The 22,641-nt window shown below is 37.4% G+C and overlaps 1 protein-coding gene across 1 annotated transcript in view; it reads right to left on the bottom strand.

Annotated features, from left to right (window-relative positions):
- Window positions 1-11,570, bottom strand: part of SLC26A7 (solute carrier family 26 member 7) — a gene marked incomplete at both ends in the record, with an annotated part of 63,227 nt that extends 51,657 nt beyond the window's left edge. Inside the window, one exon of the mRNA XM_083358182.1 lies at window positions 11,378-11,570. Coding sequence (XP_083214308.1) covers window positions 11,378-11,570 — 193 coding nt within the window. The remainder of the gene's footprint in view (window positions 1-11,377) is intronic.
- Between the last annotated feature and the right edge of the window lie 11,071 nt (window positions 11,571-22,641).

Here is a 22,641-nt window from a genome sequence, read left to right as displayed (position 1 = left end):
ACAAGATATAATATAAACCACTAAGAAAATATAATTAATAATAATAATAATAATAATAATAATAATAATAATAATAATAATAATAACAACAACAACAGCAACAATTCAATTGCAAAAGGCGGCCTTACTAAGAACTGCTTTCATTCTGTGACGATATTTGTAATACCATCAAACATCCACATCTGCCTATCGCAGGTCCTTGGCAAGGACTCGCTAGGTAGACAAAAATGCCAAATCCAGTCTGAACTCAGGCTGACTGTGCGATGATCAATAAAAATAATAATAAAAGTTAGCTGCCGGTTTGCTGCACGGCCGCCATGGACGCCTGGAAGACGAGTTCAGTCTTCCTCATCCAGTTTCGCATCGCTGGAGGCAGGGCTTTTTTGCCATAGAACGCTCAGAATGGCGTTCCGGCACCTTTTTTTACACACATACACACACACACACACACACACACACACACACACAAGCTGAAGGAAACTGTTCCGGAGAGCTAAATTCTCCTCAGGCAGCTAGGTTTCAGAGCAGCAGAATGCATCGCAGCAACGAGCCTTCAGATGGCTCAAATTGAAGGAAATGCGATCCGTACAGGCTAATTTAAAAGTGGGAGGGTAAGAAAGGCCGAGTGTGAACAGGTTGCCTAGCAACCTGCTTAAACAGTCTCTGTAACTTTCAGCTCCCGGTGCCTTGCCTTTTTTAAGCTGGGAAGTTGAAAAAAAGGCTAAAAAGAAGGCAATAGAGTGCTATCAAGGAAAATGTATAGATATAACCAGCAGACATTTAGGGAACCTTTATTTTTCATACACTGTTCAAATTTTGTTTTAATGCCATGGTGATACACAATCAAATGCAGTCAGTCTTTTTTTTAATCCCAAAGCATCTGTTCATTAAATACAGTATAACAAAGTTTTAGATGATGGAATTATTTTTATCTAAGGATAACTAATGATAACAGCTCTTACATCTCTTTTTTTGTACAAAAAATTGTATAATTTGCATTTGCATTCATTTACAAATAGAATATGTTGTTAAAATGTATTGGTGTTGAAATAATTAGTGCACACATATACCTAAAACCAGTTTATTGCATTTGGCAATTGTACTAAAAAAAATCTCATTGTCAACCAATATAATTCACTTAATTTGAAATCAAGTGAAAAATTGATTTAAATAATTTTATTAAAACAAATTAATGACAATTCTTTTATAAGAAGTTGCCTCAAACAAAATGAGTTTGACATGCCTGTTCTAGATAGTTGAATGCTCCAAAGTAAATTCTAGACCAGGCCTGTACATGCAGCCTACCAAGCACCCTTGGACAGAGCACAGACTTTTTTTAAAAAAAAGTAATAAAATCACCACCAATGCTCTGAAAGTCATGTTGCCTAGTGCCTCCATGGCTTACCATGACCACGAGCTCTAACACTGTAGATGCTCCTTTAGTCATCAAATCATTGATTAGCCCACCAGCATTCCTTTGCAGACCACAAAGATTTTTAATTTATCAGTGTGGGCCTTTCCCTTCTACAAGTTGCACAGACCTCTTCTAGATTTTCCTCTTGCCTTTCCGAGTTAACTCCTTGGACTGTCATTGAGCAAGAATTGACTTTGTAGGGAAGCATATTATCATTTGATGTATATTTAACATATGTTCTACCTTTATTTACCGATTATATAATATTTGTATGCAATCCAGATGGCAAGGTTTGGGGCAACTTACAATAAAAAAATATTTTTAAAATCATAAGAGTAAAACATAAAAGCAGGGCTTTTTTTCTCATAGAACGCTCAGAATGGCATTCCAGGACCTTTTTTTGCACAAAGAAAAAAAAAGCTTTTGCACAAGCTATGCTACTCCCTCTATTGGCTTTCGAAAGCCTATTGGCTTTCAAAAGCCAATAGGAATTGCTGCTGAGTGCGCCAAAAGACCTGGCCGGCAAACGTTGCAACGGCAAGTTGTCTGCAGTGAAGGCGAGTTGGCAGGAACTTTGCATCCCTCCCTGCTGCCCAACTACACCATCTCAACTAGGTAACTAAAAGAGGACAAGGAGTGGGAGGTGGGTTCTGCGGAGTCCAAGTGAACTCCTTCCTTGTGCTCACCCATGTCAGCCAGTCTGGTGGCCTACCCAGTGCTGGACCTGTGCCACCGTCGCCTCGCCCTGTGCACCTAAGTGGCCGCCCTGCATCACTTGGCCCACACTGCCTCAGCCGCCTGCCCTGCACAGCCCCGACATATAGAGCGGGCCCCGCTGCTCCCACAGCACCAGCCACGCCGGCTCCAGCCCCAGGAGGCAGCCCGCCGCCAACACCCCTTGCACCCGTGACCACAGTAGCACCACCCTCCCACCTCCTGTGCCTGCCAAGATGAGAGTTCCGGTTCCTTTTTTTTTTAGAAAAAAAGCCCTGGCTGGGGGACCCTGAAAAGGGTTGAAAGTTGCCCTGTAAAGGCGACCAGCAAGGAAGGACCCTCGCTGGATCATGGGAGAGTGATAGCTCTCCCGCTAGAGCCAGCAAATCCCTCCAAACTGGCAGACGAAAGACCAGCCATAGAATTATGGCTCGTCACTAGGCTGCAGACAGCCGAAGCTCCACTTACCATCTGGCAACTTCAAAGCAGTGTGGAAGAGACTGGGTGTGATTTACCTCTCTTAAATCCTAATTACTCTCTGTACCTGCATAAGCTGCTAAAGTATTTTCCCTCCTGTGGTGAGGGAAGGGAGATCTTACCCATCCCTCCAGAAACAGCAGCGACCAATTACTCAGGGGAGTTTAAAATGTTGAAAAATAACTGGGATCCTAATCAGAATTCTATTTTCTAAAATTTATGGATTAAAAGACTTTTCATCTTCTATTCCCTATTTTTCTTCGATTTTTATTCTTTACTTTTACTGAAGATCTGGGTTTTTTCTTTTAAAATAGAAGAAAAAACTGAAAAGATTAAAATAACTTTGGGGAGACATCTTGTGGCTAAACCTGATATTGCAATTGTTGTTGTTTAAAAGAGACTTGGCTGACAGCCCAGAAAATAGATAAGATATATTTAACCTTGAACATTAACTGTGAGAAATCCAGCTGTGTTCCTTACTTAGTGGACTTCCTGATTGTAAAGTTTTTGTTTAAATATACTATTATGGAAGAAGATCAGGAATGGACCTTCCCTATGGAAGAAGAGCAGGAACAAACCTTTTGTATGCTGAAAGTGATTCTTTTTTTATTAAAGAGTTTTACAAAAAATGTTTTACAATACATAGCCCCAAAACCCACCTGCCCCAAACCACCCCCCTTCCCCCCCCCACTTCCCAGAGCTGAATACAGGGTCATAGATATAATAATCATATTCTAACTAAAATTATCCATTATAAAATTAATCAAATTCATAATGTGCTTTAACTCCCCTTTAACATTGATACATTCAAATTATTAAAAACATAATAATAATAACTTAAACAAAAATATAATCAATACTAATACTAAAATTAATAACAATCTAAAATCTACTCATAAGCTAAATGGAATATAATCTATCCATCTCCTCCAAACTGAAATATATCTTTCTTGCGAGTGATCCTTCAAATAAGCAGAAATCTTAGACATTTCTGCAAGATTCGATACCTTAATTACCCATTCTTCTATAGTAGGCAAACTATCCTTCTTCCAATATTGTCCCACCAGTAACCGTGCTGTTTTTATCAAGTTCAACATCAAATTGATTTCTTTAGTATCACAATCTACAACAATACCCAATAAAAACAATGGTGGAGAAAACTTTATCTTTCTCTTAAAAATCTTTTGAATGTTCCACCAAATTTTAATCCAAAAAGCTTTTATATTTCTATAAGTCCACCACATATGAAAATAAGTAGCATCTAACCTACTATATCTCCAGCATTTAGACTGTAAGTTAGGATCTGAAAGTGATTTTTCAAACCCTTTTTACAGCTGGTGATGAAATAAGAAACTATAGGGGGGAAAAACAAGAAGACACCCTGGATATGCAAACTCAAACTATGATTATAACTAAAGAATCATCTACACAGGATACTACAGAAAAAAATGGAACAATTAAATACTATGACAGAAGATGCAATTGCTCAACAAAGACAGATAATGGAAAATACAGGAAAGAAACTGACAATAGGGAAAGAGAAAAAGACTTCCTATATAAATCAGAAGGAGTCTGAGGATCAAAAAGAAAAATAGATGGAAAAGAAGATAAACAGTTCAGGACAACTATGTCGAGTTGGGAAAACAAGGAGATGGCCTGCCAGATCTGCTAGTCCTCTCATAAAAATGGCGACTGATGGTTTTTTCAACGCCAAATAATAGATATAACAATCCAAGGAGAGCTACTCAATGACTCAAAAGCAAGGACATGGAAGATGATTTGGCAAAGAAAGAAAGCTAGAATAAGATTGAAAAATGGGGGTTTGATTTATATATGAGATCTACTTAAATAGACAAGATGTGTATTATGGGAACTTAAAATAGAATATGCTCAAACAGATGAGATGTGTACTTTGAATACAAGATATAGTTGTGAGTTGAGATAAAGGAAACTTTGGTCAAGTAAAACTTAGAAGTAAATACCAATAATTAAATTTGAATATTGATTTGTGTTTAAAGGTTTTGTAAAGGTGATTAAGATACATATAAAGCAAAACCTATTGATGAAAGTAACAAATATGTCTTTATGTCTTAAAATAGAATATACTTAAATAGTTAAGAGCTGTATTTTGAATATAAGATGTCGTTATGAGCTGAGATAAAGACAATTTTGGTGATTTGGTAAAGAAAGAAAGCTACAATAAGACTGAAAAAGAATGGGGTTTTGATTTATATATGAGATTTACTTAAACAGACAAGATGTGTATTATGAGAACTTAAAATAGGATATACTTAAACAGATAAGATATGTATTTTGAATACAAGATATAGTTATAAGTTGAGATAAAGAAAACTTTGGTCAAGTAAAACTTAGAAGTATAAACACTAACAATTAAATTTGAATATTGATTTGTGCATAAAGGTCTGGTAAAGGTGATTAAGATATATATCAGTTAAAATTTTATTGATGGAAGTAACAAATATATATTTATATAGCAGTAAGGGAAAAAATTATTTACTTTTGAATATGAGATAGTAGATATAAAGAGGAAGAGAGAAGAAGCATTAAACGAGGCAATAAAAGAAATTTTGGTTATTAAATTTAAGATTTTAAGATATTTGAGAATTATTAGAAAATAAGATTATATAGTATTATTAATTTGTAGATGTAGATGGTGAGAACTTATATAGATAAGATCTGTACCCTAAACACCAGACTTTTGGGAGTAATTGTGATAAAGGAATTGGGATCATTTAAAACTTGGAAATGATAAGTATTAAACATTAATTTTAAAGATTAATGGAAAATTAAACCTGGAAAAAAATATTAGGGCATTGATTGTCTAAAAGATTGAATGTTAAAACAATTAAGATATACATAAATTAAAAACTATTGATAAATGTTAGAAAGTTACTTTTTATTTGATCGACAGAATAAGAATTGTATTAGTTTAAATATGAGACAGTATATACTAAGGGAGAAAAAGAGGGAATGGTTATTGTAATAGTTGTAGACTTGTACTAATGATATCTATATGTAATAGAATTATTGTACTCAGCCGCCACGTTGCTTTTCAAATATATATATGTAATATTAGAAAATCAATAAAAAGTTTACAATAATAATAATAAAAGTTGGAAGGAACCTTGGAGATCATCTAGTCCAACCCCCTGCTCAGGCAGGAAACCCTATACCATTTCAGACAAATGGCTTTGATGGGAAGAAATCCCTTCTAGGGCTATTTTAAGAGGTCACGTGGTATAATAGTTATATTATAACTCTGAGAATTCACATTTCCTGCAATCTGGCCCTTTCTCAAAAAAGATTTTTTTTTCTGTCCTTTAAAGCTTTTGTCATTTGGAAGCGGTAATAGCACTGCACGACATTGCAAACAGACATTGCATGACTTACGCCAGATTCCAATATTTCTATGTATAAGACTGTGACATGTCTTAAACTAGCCCTATGTTTTTTTTACCATATTTTTGCAACCCACATCCCTAAAGCCAATGTTAAAAAATAAAAGGACAAGTAGTTGCAGCCGAGTTGTGTGAAAAAGGAAAACAAATTATACTTACACCTTTTTCTGTCTAAAGAAAGAAACATGCAAAGTTACTTATACTTTCAGGATCTAAAGGAGTGAATGAATATTCTAAATTACATAATGGAAAAGTGTATAAATTATTTATATAAATTGTATAAAAGAAAAGCAAAGAGAGAAAGTAATGCACAAATAAAAAATTCCATTAGTGTACATCAGAATATCATGCTAATATGAAGTCAGGACACAATATGTTCCTTTGTTATCTTGGAATACTTAGAATGCTGCTACTTACTGATGTACTACATGATAGATCACTAACCACTAAACATAGTATACCTGCCAAGAAAATAATTTCTGGCTGTATTATTGCTAGTGGCAGAAAATGCCAAATAATGAACTTTAATGAAGCTAGGACACAAGCAACAACAGAAAAAAGGGCTATGGTAATCAGGACAGTTGCCAAACCAAACTACAATGCAATTTGCTGAGAAATATTTCCATGTTGCCCATATTCATGGTTATAACTTCAAAGGCAAAAAAATCTACTTAAAACATCATGGGTTAAGGATCCATTAGTCATTCTTATAATCTGGAATTTGGCTTTCTAGTCTATATTTTTTAAAAAAAAATCAAAAGTTTAAATAGGTATAACTTAGGAGCAAGAGGAATCTTCTAAAAGCATTATTGCAGGTGAGCAGATTTACAATTGGTAAAAAAAAATCACCCTGAAGGAGCTAATTAACCTGCATTCTAGATCATGGTTCTGCATTAGAACCTAGAAGGAAATAGCCACTTGAAAGGTAAAGGTAAAGGTTCCCCCGCACATGCGTGCTAGTCGTTTCCAACTCTAGGGGCCAGTGCTCATCTCCATTTCAAAGCCGAAGAGCCAGCGTTTGTCTGAGAACGTCTCCGTGGTCATGTGGCCAGCATGACTAGACACCAAAGGCACACGGAACGCTGTTACCTTCCCACTGTAGTAGTCCCTATTTTTCTACTTGCATTTTTACGTGCTTTCGAACTGCTAGGTTGGCAGAAGCTGGGACAAGTGACAGGCGCTCACTCTGTTACGCGGCACTCGGGATTCAACCCGCCAAACTGCCAACTTTCTGATCGACAAGCTCAGCGTCCTAGATGATAGTCAGTGGTTTTGTATCAAAATTAGAAAAATCATATGCATTATCAGCTAAATATAAGTAACTTGTTTGATTCATCAGTTAAAAAGCCAATGTGGTGGTAAAGTAGATGATTTTCATGAAATTTCCCAGGTTTAACACCTGACATTTTCAGATTTAATGAAAAAGGTGCTGTAGACTGCAGTTGAGGAAACTAAATTTTTGCTGTAAATGTATTGTCAGTCAGAGGGCACAGCCAGAGAACTGCACTCTTCAATCCACCAGTTTTCTATTTGGCAGATAAATATGTTAGCATAAATTATGCAGTCCCAATGGATGAGCCCTCAACTGCCTCATTAGTGAGGCCAGTGAGTAATGCTATCCTTTAATGTGGGACAAGTTAGGGAAAGCAACTAGCGTATTCTACCAAGCATCAACTGCAGGTAGGAAAAACAAGCACCAATCACTCTCCTTAACAGGGCTGGTAAAGCATAGTTAGGCAAGTATAGGTGAATGTTTTGAATAGCAAGTTAGTCACCTGTCAGATCTTGAGAGTCTGGCCATTTCGGAAACACTTATCTCACAGATCACAGGGGCAGAGAAGGGACTGCAAGGCACACTGGAGGTTCTCTCTCTCTCCTATAGAGTTCCCTACTGCTTTATCCCATGCCCATCTCTATGCCTGCAACCTGTCAAGAAGCATAGAGAGAAATGGAAAGAAACAATTGATAACTAATGAGTCCTGTTCTGAACAATTGCTGCTGTCAGCAACAGCACATGGCAGAAGCAAAGGACATGCCATTCTGCTCATCTCTCTAAAGTAATAAAAACAGTACAGGCTACAAACATAAAACCTCTTTTTTGGGGTAAAAACCCAGTTATGTACTTATTGGTATCAGTAACACATAGATAGCAGGTTCAAATCATACAGCATGGGCTAGCTCCTTCATAAAAACATCAGGTTTAGTGCTCATTTTAAAAAGCTGCTAATTCATAAACACAGGTAATTCTCAACATATGACTGTAATGGAGTCTGTCCATTAAGGTCATAAGTTGTGACAGTTGTAAAATAAGTTGGTCATATGACCATCCTAATTTTACAGCTTTTTTGCAGGAATCGTTAAGCAAACAATTAATAAATAAATAAAAATAAAATTATAAATAAACACCATGGTTTGCTATGGGCATAGTTTTGCCAAAAATTGGAAGTAAGTGCCAATTTTCAGTACAACCATCATAAAATGTGGTCACTGGACTGCAGGATGCTGTAAATAACTGCAAATACACCTGTACTGCTGAGTGCTCAAGGTACAATCATATAACCATGGAGGAGTCTCAACTTTTAGAACTTTGGATCTGGGTCTTAATAGCCCCAAGGTAGGTCCATAACTTTGAACAGTCATTAAGCAACCAGTCATAGGTTGAGGACTACCTGTTTAAGGAACCTGTGTATGTTTTGGCACCTACAATAGCACAAAGTAGCAACTCAGTTGCCAAAAGTTAGGTAATCAAACGCCCTTCGCCCAGTGCGCTCCCAAAGGGAGGGTCTGCTCAGGGTTCCGCCGGTGAGAGATTGCCGGCGGGTGACACCCAGGGATAGGGCCTTCTCAGTGGGAGCGCCTGCCCTCTGGAACCAGCTGCCGGTGGAGCTGAGGACTGCCCCCGACCTCCGATCATTCCGCCGGGGCCTGAAGACCTGGCTCTTTGAGCTCCCGGGCCCAGGCTGAGGAGAAAATTTTAACTGGGGTTTTTAAGTGTACAGGGTGAATTTAATATTTTTTAACTGGTTTTTAACTTTTGTATGTTTTGCTTTTTAATTCCCTGTAAACCGCCCTGAGTCCTCAGGGAAAGGGCGGTATACAAATGTAATAATAATAATAATAATAATAATAATAATAATAATAATAATAATAATAATAATAATAATAATAATAATAATAATAATAATAATAAATGTCAATCCACTATATTATTAATCAATTTGAATTATTCTAAATTGAGTTCACAGCAAACCTTATGTTGGGGATAAACGAGAACATGCTGCTTCCTAGCTCGACAGCTCAATATAATTTTCAGTTGCATTAGCTTTGGGCTGAGTATATAACAAAAAACAATGCCATAGTACATATTATATAAAACAGTTTCTGGGGAATGTTTATGACATGGTTAGGAAACAACCTCTGAGTATACAGTACTGAACTAGATAAATCTAAGTACATAAATCAGTTTCTATATTTTTAAGGAAATCACTTTTTCCCAGTTTCATCTATGTTTTTTTAAAGTTTAAGTCCTCCATTCCTATGGTGCCTTTCTCATTGACTGAAAATTCTGGGGGTTGTAGTCCCAGCACATCTGAAAATAATTAAATTGCGGGAAACTGCCATAACTAGTAAAAGTCCTGTTCTGTGGAAGTTCACCAAAAGGACAGAAATAAGTACCCATGTTGCCTTTTTTTAAAAGCTCATTATTTTAGTTGGCTTCTAAAATGCCATTACTAGCACCATTTAATATACTATTCTTTGTATCAATATATCAAGGAACAAGATTCCTTATAGTACTACAGTATTAAGGCCTTCAACTTAAATCATGCCAATGCAGATGTTACTAATTACTCCAAAAGCACAAGTACATACACAAACTGGATGATTCCAGCTGCAGAATAATTTAATTAAAGAAGTGCTTATAATTTTCAAGGCATGAATGAAAACTAGAGCAAGCTGTTAGGGAATCTGAGAAAAGCAGCCATAAGAAAGCTTTTGCTTCTGAATGATTTATATTCCATTTTAATATGTGATCCCATGCAGAAATTCCCCCAAATGCCATAATGTGAGAAATCTTTAGCTATTGTAGCATTTTTTGAAATATCATCTGCAAAAAAATGGCCTTATATATAAGCCAGGATTATTCTTATCAATGGTGATTAACTGAATTGATGTGCTATCTTTTAGTTTTCCAAGAAAAGTCGTCATAGAGATGATGTTATAGGGTAGTTGACTCAGCCTTCCAAGGTTGACTCAGCCTTCCATCCTTCCAAGGTAGGTAAAATGAGGACCCAGATTGTTGGGGGCAATTAAGCTGACTTTGTAATAATGCCGCTTGGGCGTGTGTGAAAGCCCAGCAGGCATATACATAGAATGAAGGCTACTGCTAAGCTTGTAAGCCGCCCTGAGTCTTCGGAGAAGGGCGGGATATAAATGGAATTAAAATAAAAAATAAATAAATAAATAGTTCAGGATAATATTAAAATTAAGACATCACAGCCTTGGCCTTTTATACCCAGAATATTTATACCTTGTAGGTTACAATTTTCAAAGGAATGCCAGATAATGTTTGAAGTAATTCTTTAGTATTTTATTGTTTTCATACTTTGAGGAAGAAAGAGAAGGAAAATTACTACACTGAATTAAATGCTGAATATTCATAAAACAGTACATTCACACACACACACACACACACACACACACACACACACACACTATTTCAGTATAATTTCAACCTAAAGCAGAAGTATTTTCACTAAAGGTTTCCATCAAAAGGCATAAGGGTAGATATTTACAGTCCTCTTTTTAATGTTGCACAATGCAGTTTTTCAACCACAGTCCAATAAAATAAAAATTGCAAGATTATTTAACTGGATGCCTAATAATCTATTATTAAAGTGGGTCTTTCTTTCATAAAAAACAAAGGTAAACCTCTTTACACAGATACAGCATGAAGAGAAGACATGGAAAGACAAGCTACATCTATCATGTAAACCACCACAATGAGCATATGTGTGTACCTCTGTACATATAAATGTATGAACATTGTGTGCAAGTTATAGAGGTACACTGTTGTTCAATTGCCAGTCTATAATACTGTTTTAAGTAAACTCAAATCAGAAGAAATTATTCCCATTTAAAACTAACATCACCTAAAATAAGCCCCATTAAATATAATGGGAGATGTTCAAGGCAAACATAAAGGTTTGTAAGGTGATAGATGCAGGTTTGAAAAAGCAAAGATGCTCAAACCCTTCATTAAAAATTAAAAAGATAAACAGAACTTCTACTTTCAAGGCTAGACCAAGTTCAATTTAAGCAATACAAGTCACTGACACCATTTTTAACACAGTACCTTGCGTCACCTGTTGAACTGCCAACATCATCCCAGAAACTATATCAGGGAGCAGGTCCATTTTCCAACAATAGTGTGGTGCCCACTCCAAAAGAGGCAGCCTCCTTACACACCAGAGTCTGAAGTCTTCATAGCGAAAGGCATGGATCTTCCTCCATATGGCATGTTCCTTTTTTCTCTTTGTTCCTGTCATGCTTTATTTCTACTTTCCTCTTTCCCTGTGTATATTCCTTTTTCTGTGAAGAAGGGGGATAAAAAGCCACCTCTATGGAATTGCAATCAGATTTGTGTGAATCTTCTATCAGATTATGGTTTCAGACCAGAAGAGAAACACAGCCCATTTGCTTGCTTGTTAAGTATATTTTCAATTGCGTAAATATCTAAAGTTTTATAGTCAGCATAGTACAGAAATATATCCCAGTCCCATTACAGTTTATGGTTCTCTTTACAATCATTCTCCTCCTTATATCCAGTGTAGTGCTTATGCTTTTGGCCTGGATCCAGCATTAAAATGAGGTTTTGTGCTGGGCGTTCGTTCGATGTGGGATGGGCTATGCTAATGTAATCAGGAAGTGCCCAGCTAGACATGAGTTTCCTTGCCAACCATTACTAAAAAAACCACAAAAAACCTGTTACTGTGAGAAAAAGCAAAACTGCCTGTCTCTACCCATAGCAAAGATTCATCAGTGCATTAAATTCCATTGCTACTAAACATTCTGTAACTTTAACTGGATCCATTTTTCTTAGATTTTTTTTCTTTCCTGCAACATGATAAGTTTACTTAAAGTATTCTCTTTTGAAAAAAGAGATGAGATTACTTTGTTCTTGGCACAACTGATACCTGTTGAAAAGGAACAGCAGTTTCTCTGGTAAATTGGCAGAGAAAGCAAAATGAAGACAAGGTAGTTGTTGTCATTTGGCCAGAAAAGATGAACTCTCACCTGGCCTGTTCCTGCTGCTTTAAAAAGGGCTTGTTATGAAGAAATTGTCAGGAGCTCTGATCTTGACCAGTTCAATATTAATATGGTCTGCATGTATATACCTTCCACTGATTAAAGTATCAATAAGGGAACAGCTTGAAAAGCTGCTTCAGAAGCTCCCGGGCCAAGAAGTTACCTCATGCCAGAATTGGACTCCCTAACCTGTGTGCCGTGGCCCACTACTGGGCTGTGGGCTGTTGGCCACTGGGCCACAGGAGTGGCTGGCCAGTGCATGCACATGTGCACGCTCGCCTCCCCCCACTTGGACTAGAATTGCGGCGTCATGCCAGCGCTAGTGATGCCATGAGCGTTATGCGGGTGCTAGTATTGCTGTGAGTTCACACTCCCTCTACTTGCACTAGCATAGCAGCATCGTGCAGGCTCTATCATCGCCGTGAGCCCACACTCCCCCCACTTGCACTAGCATCATGGCATTGCCCAGGCACTAGCATCACTCAGGCATTTGTGGCTCCGTTTGCATTGTGCAAGTGTAAAGCCACCCCCCACCCCGAGCCACCAACCCAGACAAGTTGGGGACCCCTGTCCTAGTCCATACTGCCTGCTGTGATGACCCAAACTCTGATAGCCCTAATCATGGTAAAATTTCAAAGCTGTAGTACAAAAACAAAAACAAAAAATCAGTCATACTGAACTCTGACTCAGAACAAAAACAATCTTAAGAACAACCTGTCATTTCCAGACATAAATCAGAAAATAAAAAATAATTGAGCATGGAAGAAACAAGCTTTATTTCTTGCCAATTCTGGAGGTATTTCTAACCTGAAGCTCTCCGTCATAGGAAATACCTGTTCTGTTTTAAATCAGGATAAATACATCATGACAACGTGTAAATGCCTGGTGTCATCTTAACCTGATACCTGCATCATATCCTTTCATTGGTGATTTGTGCTTAAGATCAACATTATCACCATACTTTTTATTACTCTTCCATTTATTGTATTGCCAACATTGCAACTCTTCTTATCCAGCAGTGATATAGCCTGACAAAATTCTATACCAGTATCAGGCCATGAATAGAATAAAAAGGTGGCTCTGACTAAATCTCCTTCCCCACATCTGAAGTATTTAAGGAAAAAGAGATCATCATAGGTTTAGCTGATTTATAATTTTCTGGATAAATCATCCTAAATGCAACATATCCTACCTGGCCCCCACAAAATTACATTCATTCATTCATTCATTCATTCATTCATTCATTCATTCATTCATTCATTCATTTATTTAGCATATGGCATACAAGGCCAGGGAGACTGCAATGTTGTGAACACAGTAGAAGTTCTGGGAGCCGACAGTCACTAGTCCGTTTGTTGCACTAGTACACCACAAAAGGACCCACTAGCTTCACACTGACTGGCCTGCAGCATTCTCAGAGGAAATCAGCTCATCCGTAATTTTCCTCCACCACTTCTCCACCAATCGCATCCAGGCAGATCCAGCACCGATTCCAGTTCATGCAGAATGCCACCAGCAGTTTCCTGCCAACAAAATGGTGGCACCTATCTATCTACTCCCAAACAATGCTTTCAAACTGCTAGGTGGGTAGAAAGTAGAGACAAGAGATGGGAGCTCACCCTGTCCTGCAGAGCTGGACGCGAACCATTGGAGTGCTGGCAATTGTTCTGCACATCCAGCATCATTAAGTCTCTGCCCTACCACATCCCCCAAAACTTTAAAAGTAGGTGCACAATGCCAATCTCTATGTCAGCAGCCATAAGCCAGTGTACATGGCTTACATCCTTCAAACTCCACAGTTTTCATATATTTGAAATCTGTATAAAATACGAATGCTAGCATGTGATAAACTGTAAAGTATGCCTTAAAGCAATTACAACACATTTAAAACTTTTCTTCATTACTACGGTACATTTTTAAAGCATGCATGGATTTTTTTCCTACTCTTATTTATTTACTTATTTACTGATACTTATATGTTGCTTCAATCAAACTGACTTTAAGCAGCTGATAAGCTGTTGATAAAAAGGTAAAGCTAAAGGTTCCCCCGCACATGCGTGCTAGTCATTTCCAACTCTAGGGACCGGTGCTCATCTCCGTTTCAAAGCCGAAGAGCCAGCGCTTGTCCGAGGACGTCTCCGTGGTCACGTGGCCAGCATGACTAGACACCAAAGGCCCACGGAAGACTGTTACCTTCCCACCGTAGTGGTCCCTATTTTTCTACTTGCATTTTTACGTGCTTTCAAACTGCTAGGTTGGCAGAAGCTAGGACGAGTAACAGGCACTCACTGTTACGCGGCACTCGGGATTCGACCCGCCAAACTGCCGACCATCTGATCGACAAGCTCAGCATCCTAACCCACTGAGCCACCACGTCCCTTATAAGCTGTTGATAACATGAGTTAAATTCATCTAAACATGGCAAAGTTACCATCTGAAGACAAACAACATAGCAACTTTGTAAGCTTCCCAGAGTCTTTGTGGAATCAGGCCATCTTAACAAATAGTAACAAATAAATACATTTTTCTAAAGCAAATCAAAATGACCTTAGATGACTACCTGGATGAAGTGTTCCTGAAATACATGCATAAGAAGGCACACAGAATGTAAGCAGTGCGTAAATGATACCAGTCACCTTCACCTTGCACACCTATTTAACATCTAGAGTTTGTTAGGATTTTGAATTTTGGAGAATATCTGTACCTATAGAACCTAGCATGTTTAAAGTGATAAGCTAGTAAAAGTAAATATCAGAAAATGCTGACATATTAGTTTATCCACTTGAAGAGATGGCTATTGTATCCATATCTTGAAATAAATTTAAGAATTACCAGAAGTTTTAAAGACATCCAGTGGAGAGAGCAATAGAGACAGACTGCATTTGTTATGATGGAAAAATTGGGATTTACATAGTATAATAATATAAATAACCGAAGATACAGTTTGCCTGCAGGGTAACTACTCTAGCCTTGATAAGTACAGCTACCTAGCTACACAATTTCTAACATGCAATTTGCACCCAGCAAGTCTTATTTTATAGCTATTTAATCTCCTCTCTCCTACTGGATGTCTATACAGCTAATAGCTTTCAATGGATATCATTCTCTAAATATCTTTGATGCCTAGTGATTTCTTATTGTCCCCAACTCAAATACTTTCTTTCAGATGTTATTCTATTGAATATATGATTCTACTATAAAAGCCTAGGCATTTAAGCTTCATACATTGTATACCAGCATCAAAGAAAGAAGGAAATAAAGGCATTCTGTTAAAAGTATATACTATCTTTTTGTGTTTACATGTAATGGAAATGATTAGGTTACGTTGTGAATGTCAAATAATCCAGTATATAGAACTCATTAAGGATTTTCCCCAGCATCCCAATGTGTAATGAACAACATTCAAAATAAACTGCTTTGCATAAAAGTCATTCATCTTTTTCTAAACTGTGGTTTTTAATTTTGACAAACTTCTAATCTTATAGGAAACACAAGGCATCACTAATGAATGCACACAAGCAACATTGCAAAAGACAAAAGAAACAGATTATGTTATATAAATGAAAAAAGAATCTGGAGTTTCTTCAGTCCAGGGATGTCAGATTTACTTCACAGTTTCTTATGCAAAATGTAATTTTATGCATGGAGGAAGCTGAAGGACATCCTAGATTCCTTTCAATCAAAATTCAGACCTGGATACCGGGTAGAAGCAACACTAATTATACTTATATGTGACTTCCAAAAGAACCAAGCTCAGGAGAGGGTTGAGTCTACTAGTTCTTTTAAATTTCTTAGCAGCATGCAATATAATTGACTGCTGCACTGTTTCTTAATTTTAAGATGTGTGGACTTCAACTCTATGAAGCTGGCGGTGAAATTCTGTCTGTTCCCATGGTTAAGAAACACTGGATTAGAAGTATTCTTCTGGACTGCCTTAGGAATTTGTTCCACTTCTTCCTAAATTGATGTAGTTCTACTGGTTTAATGGAAGAAGAAAGCTCAAAACTATGATCCAGTAAGGATCTTAGGTATTCTAGATTAAGGCAAAAATTTACTTAAAAGAAAAGCTTTCATATTGAAGACAAAAATTCTCCTTTTAAAAATGAAACACTATAAAAGCTTTATTATACAATATTTATTTATTTGCTTGTTTATTTAAATAAATAATTTGAAACTTAATATATGTGATGCTAGATAAGGATTTCTTAATATGAGTTGTATGATGAATATGTCCCATTGTTGTGTTATAGTTGTTGAATCTTGAAAGGCTCCACAATCATTTTAAGTTTTCATTTCTTCTGTGTAGTGATGTGGTTGCATAAGAGCACATATTTCACTTAACCAGAAATTGTACACTATATGTAGTGATCTATTCACCCTTAATCAAATGTCACCAAAGCAGGCAAATATGTCCCAGTCTGAATCAGAAATTATTTTTGAACATTTCCATTAAAGCACATTCACATATTGCTGTCATGTGCTCTTTTCATAGGTGACTTAGCCATAAAACATCTAAGCACTAATTATTTACACTAGTTATGTAAGTATCAAAATGTAAATAGCTCAGCAGCTTGTTCCATTAATAACTTAAATTATATCACAAGGGAACATAATCTATGTAAATACATCCCCAAAATTATTTGTTCATTGTGCCGTTGAAGGAAGTCCTTTTCTGATCATGAAAGCATTTTTACATACAATTACACAAATGCTCGATAACTACAACATTTGTTCAGAATGCTGAATCTCATGCAAGATTACATGACTTCCAGTTCTGGTTATAAAAATGGAACCAAATTAGAAATGTTTTCCTATCAAGTTAAGGCAAAAATATGAAAATATGTCCTAGATATTAAATTTGGACATAAACGTCCTAGGTATTAAATATGTAACACTAAAGGTTTCTGCCTTTCTACACCAAAATTTGTAAGCTTTCATTAGAGATGAGCAACAGTGACATCCAGTGGCATTTACAGATAAACTGATCATTCTTCTCTAAATCAGTGTGATTTCTGCTTTCCTGAATCTTGAATCTTGAATAAGATTCTCCAAGTTTGACATCATTCCCCAGCTATCCAATTACTACTATCAGTTGATACTGGAGGGTGAGGTCTATAAAAGAGAGAAGTACTTGCTTTTTTGTTGAAGATACAGTCAAGTAAAATTAATTGGCATCTTGTTCCCCACCTCCAGGAAATAAATGACTCTGAGTCTTAGCAGGACAAAGAAAGAACCTCTTGTATATTTTTAATGCCAGACAAATAACATGTTAATGATAAACAGTGATCTAAATAATAGGATGAATCAAGAACTTTCACTTAGCAAATTCTCATGGACAGAAGATTGCAGGAAGACAATTAACACAGTTTCTTTCCTTGAATTAAGGTAAATTTTAGAACAGAAATGCAAGGACTGCAGAAGAAAAGGAGAATTAATGAATTGTTTTCCTATTTATTTCTTCTACAGAGGAGTTTCTATCTGGGCACCAGACCTGCCCCCCTCATTTAATGGCTACTTTTTGGTTCCAATCAAAGGCTCCAGCCTTTTTTTATATTTTATTCATGGCCAAACAAAAGTTCAGATTCCTCTTATTAAATCAGTGTGCATGTTTCAAAAATATATCTGGGAGTCACCCCCAGGGACTGAAATGCTTTTGAAATATTTTAGCAGAATTTCTGCATGTCTCTTTTTTCCTTGAGATCTTGGGTTCATGTGCTCTTCATGATTACCTCGTGCAATAAATCACAATGCCAATTAAGCAACAGAAACAGAAATCCACAAATGATTATTAGCCAAGAGAGTTAAATGGAACCTTATGATCTAATGGGATTAAACAGTACTGTTACAGATAATTGTGAATAGTCACACTCCTGTCTTGCAATGATCAGTTATGCTGGGCAACATTTAATAGTACTTTAAAATTCAAAATATTCCATATATTTATTTAGGTAATGCCTTTTCTACAGTTTTGGATGTCAGATTAGTCATGCAAACATCTTGGAGACAGTGAACTGAGGCTGAAAACAATAACTGAGGCTGATTTTATGTCTAGCATACAGAACTAGAATCCTCTGGTCTTACAGATCTTCCTAGTCTGTTGATAAAATAAGACTAAGTAATATGGAGCGTATTAAAACATTTGGCCATAGTCTGCTCATCTATGCACATTTGCAGTTAATCTTGCCCATCTAGGAGAATGTGTATTTTCTTTCTGTAACCAGAGCATGATATTATATAGGATATGGGAATGTCCATGAGAAATGGCTAAAAAGGTAAAAATGATTACCACAACAGTGTGATACTTGTAAAAAAACAAAAAGAAACTTTTAATTGCATCATCATGGTCACTATTTTTTGAAACCACATTCTGCAAGCCCCACTGATAGGGTATGAGGCAGCTCAAATTATATGGCCTTATAAATCAAACAATGATGTTAATAATAACTTATTCTAAATCCTCTTTAATATAATAACTTAGGCAGGCAGTGGTTTAAAACAATAATTCTTTCGATTTGTCCTTTTAATGTCCTTTAAATTTTCCTCTACAGAGAAAATGACCGTTTAATTGTCCACCCACAGAGAAAATACATCACCTACGGTATCTCAAATAGTTTATATTAATGTGAATATGGCAAATCCATTCCCCTTCCAGCTTCACCAAGCATAAGTGGAGAATATGAACTTTAGCTGCTCTTCCTGAACAGCAAAACTCCCACATATGGAAAACTAGTTTTTCAAGCAATCGGCCATGGAAAACCAGAACATTTTCTCCCAAATCAATTTTGTAATTCAGGCCTCCCTATCTCTCTGTTAATCTCTCTCTTTACTCGTTTTGTCTTGCACAATCATAGTCTGGAAAATTAAACCCCAGATATCCAGGACAATGAAGGGAGGAGACTCCACCATATTCAACTCTGATGGCAGCCTGTTACCTTTGTTCACATGGATCGTCAATGGTAACTTCTAGCCTTCTGTCCTGGGCTCAATAGTGCCCATGATTTGTTATATGCAGTCAGATGACCCCAACAAGCCAAAGTTCATTAGGCCTTATGAGCATGAGGAATTCTGGGAGCTGAAGTCCACATATCTTAAAGCTGCCAAGTTTGAAAAACATTGGCTTATTTATTTATCTAAACTTGTATGTGACCTGAGTCTCAGCAACTCTGGGTGGCTCATAACAATTAAAACAAGGACATTACAATAAGCCAATAAAAGGGAGGGAGAAAAAAGACAAAAGAAAATAAGAATGACAGAGGGTTATATTTGCATACATTTTAGCAGAAGAATTTAGGCTACTTTGTGTTAGCCATCCTTCACTCAACCTGTTTACTAGTGAGGCACCACATTTGATCAAATGTTTGTTTTGCAATTGCAAAATAAAACACTGGTTGTTTTCCTATTGTTCTACTGTTGCTTAATTAATTGGGACAGGCATGCTTCTGGCTCCTAGGAAATGATATTGTTTAATCGAATGCTTCTTAAAGGACTCTGGGGGCTCCACCAAGATCTTCTCAGGGATCCTTGAAATCAAAATAACTTTTCAGCCCATGTTGAAAAATAATGCATTATTAAAATCTCACCACAGTTGTGAGAAGCAGTAGCAGCAGCAAGTGCGTCAATTTTAATTTAAACAGTAAATACTGATAAATATAACCTTTACAAACAAAAGCTTTTGGGGGGTCCTCCATAATTTTTAAAAGTAAAAAATGGTCCAGAGAGAAAAAAGTTTAAGAAAAGGTTTAATCAAAGAGAATCGAAGCACAACAACCCTGCAGTATCGAATCACCTAGATAGATACTATGGGACACAGGTAATCAGGTCTTGTGCCATGTAGGCCTTTATAGATAACAACCAGCATCTTGAATTGTACCTAGAAGCAAACTGGCAAACTACGCAGCTTGTAAAGCAAAGGTACTATTACATGGGCATACCAAGGCATGCCCATCACTGTCTTTCTACCAGCTGGAGTAGCCAAACACTGTTTGTAGCAAAGCTTAATATTATCCTATCTGGATTATTCACAATTCTTTATTGTCCCAGGCTCTGTTATTATGACAAGGGGAAAAGGTTTCTCTTTCTTTACTACATATCCATCATATCACCTCTTACTCTTTTTTTTTCTCAGCTATTAAAAATCAGACACATTTCCTCATAAAGATATGTATAGTGACCGCTAGGGCTTTTTTTGTCGTAGAATGCATGTAACGGCATTCCGGCACCTTTTTTCAATGGAATTTGTGGAACTAAAAAAAGTTCAGACCTTCCAACTTCTTGCAAAAAAAAAAAGATCTCACAAGGAGTTGGAAGGTCTGACTGAACTTTTTTCAGTCCCACAAACTCCATTTCTCTGCAGCAGAAGAGAAACACATCAGAGTTGGAAAGCAGGTTAGCAAAGAAATGCTTTCGGGAAGAGGGAGGAGCTGCACCGGGAGGAGAAGCGGTAGGAAATGGGGCTGCCATTTCCAGAAGGGAGAAGGGAGACATGGGGCAATGCAGGGCAGCAAGCAAGTGCTGTTCTCTGCTCTGCATCCCTACGCAGAGCTGCTGTGTTCTCCGTTCTCCATGAGAAAGGCGCCAAAGGACTGGAGGAGGGAGGCGGCGGGGGAGTCACGGTGCAAACCATGGGAGAGTTGGCAGAGGCGGCTGCACCCGGGCAGGTGATCTGTGGGGCTTCGAGCTTAAAGAAGGCCCCTCCAGCGGCACACAGTGGCAGCAGAGCCATTCATCATCACACACCCCTAGCTCCGAAACGGCGGAGGGGGGCCGGGCCTACACCTCCCATCCCATCCACCTTAGCATGGCAGTCCGGCTCAGGAGGGCAGTGAAAGGTTGCTGATTAAGGAATGGCCTGGGGGGGGCTGAGTTCCGGCACATTTTTTCTTACAAAAAAAAGCACTGGTGACCGCACATGCTTTATTAAAAAAAAGAACAGTGCCTTATTTCAGGATGCCATTCTTTATAGATTTCCATTGTATTGTATTTCCATTGTTTTTAACTAGGGCAATTGTTTAATCTTTTTTTAATGTTTGTATTTGCTATTTTATTCTGCCCTGTGAACCGCCCTGAGTCCACAGGGAGAAGGGCGGTATATAAATGTTATTAAATTAAAATTAAATTTATTTTTCAAGAACTCACATTTGTTCTTTATTTTGCTCATTTAACTTTTACCATACAAATGGTATCACTTCATGCAGTGTGTCATATTCAGGTGAAAAATACAGAAAGTGAATTGTCTTTTGAAAATAAATTTGCATATAGTCTTTGATTTTAAAAGACTAGGCATTGAAAAGCAAAGTTATAAACAAGTAAACTTTTTTATCCTTCTGAACCTCCTTCAGATTTGCCCCCTTTTCAGGTTTGGGTTTGCCCTTTATTTTTTTTTCTAAGAAAAGATATGCTTCAGTCCTCGTGATCAATTCAGTTGCTGCTCAGCACATTCTCCAGTTCATTAACTCTGTTCCATCAAGTCAATGGTCCTCAAAAAAGATGCCATTCCACCAGAGTGTATTAGACCAATGCAGGTTGGAAAGCTAGAACATTCTATGAGCCTACCTGAGGGAGCAAACCAACATGGCTTCCTCCCTTGCCATTTGTTTCTCTTTTCCATTAGATTTCATGTTCAATATTACAAGCATCTTTGATTTCATCAATACCACTTTGGAAATAACTCTGGAAGCAGAGATTTTCTGTGGAAAATGTTTCCACAGGTACATTTACGATTTTCAATATTATATATTTTAGTGCTTCATGCCTATTGCATATTCACCTATTTCTTATTCAATATGGTTTTTGTTTGTTTTTGTATAAAAAAGAAAAAGGGAGGAAGCAGTGAAAAAATTTCAAAATAACAGCAGAATATGTATTGGATTTATTTCAAAACCTTTCCTTGTCATTGTTGTTGTTAGCTGTGAAGTCGTGTCTGACCCATGGCGACCCCATGGACAACCTTCCTCCACGCCTTCCTGTCCTCTACCATCTTCTGGAGTCCATTTAAACTCACGCCTACCGCTTCAGTGACTCCATCCAGCCACCTCATTCTCTGTCGTCCCCTTCTTCTATTGCCCTCAATCTTTCCCAGCATTAGGCTCTTCTCCAGTGAGTCCTTCCTTCTCATTAGGTGGCCAAAGTATTTGAGTTTTAGCTTCAGGATCTGGCCTTCTAAAGAGCAGTCAGGATTGATCTCCTCTAGGACTGACCGGTTTGATCGCCTTGCAGTCCAAGGGACTCGCAGGAGTCTTCTCCAGCACCACAGTTCAAAGGCCTCAATTCTTTGGCGCTCAGCCTTTCTTATGGTCCAACTTTCAGAGCCAT

Source organism: Vipera ursinii, assembly GCF_947247035.1.
Source record: "Vipera ursinii genome assembly, chromosome: 3".
NCBI lineage: Eukaryota > Metazoa > Chordata > Lepidosauria > Squamata > Viperidae > Vipera > Vipera ursinii.
The sequence above is the reverse complement of the archived record's forward strand: the minus strand, read 5'-3'. Positions and strand labels throughout refer to the sequence as shown.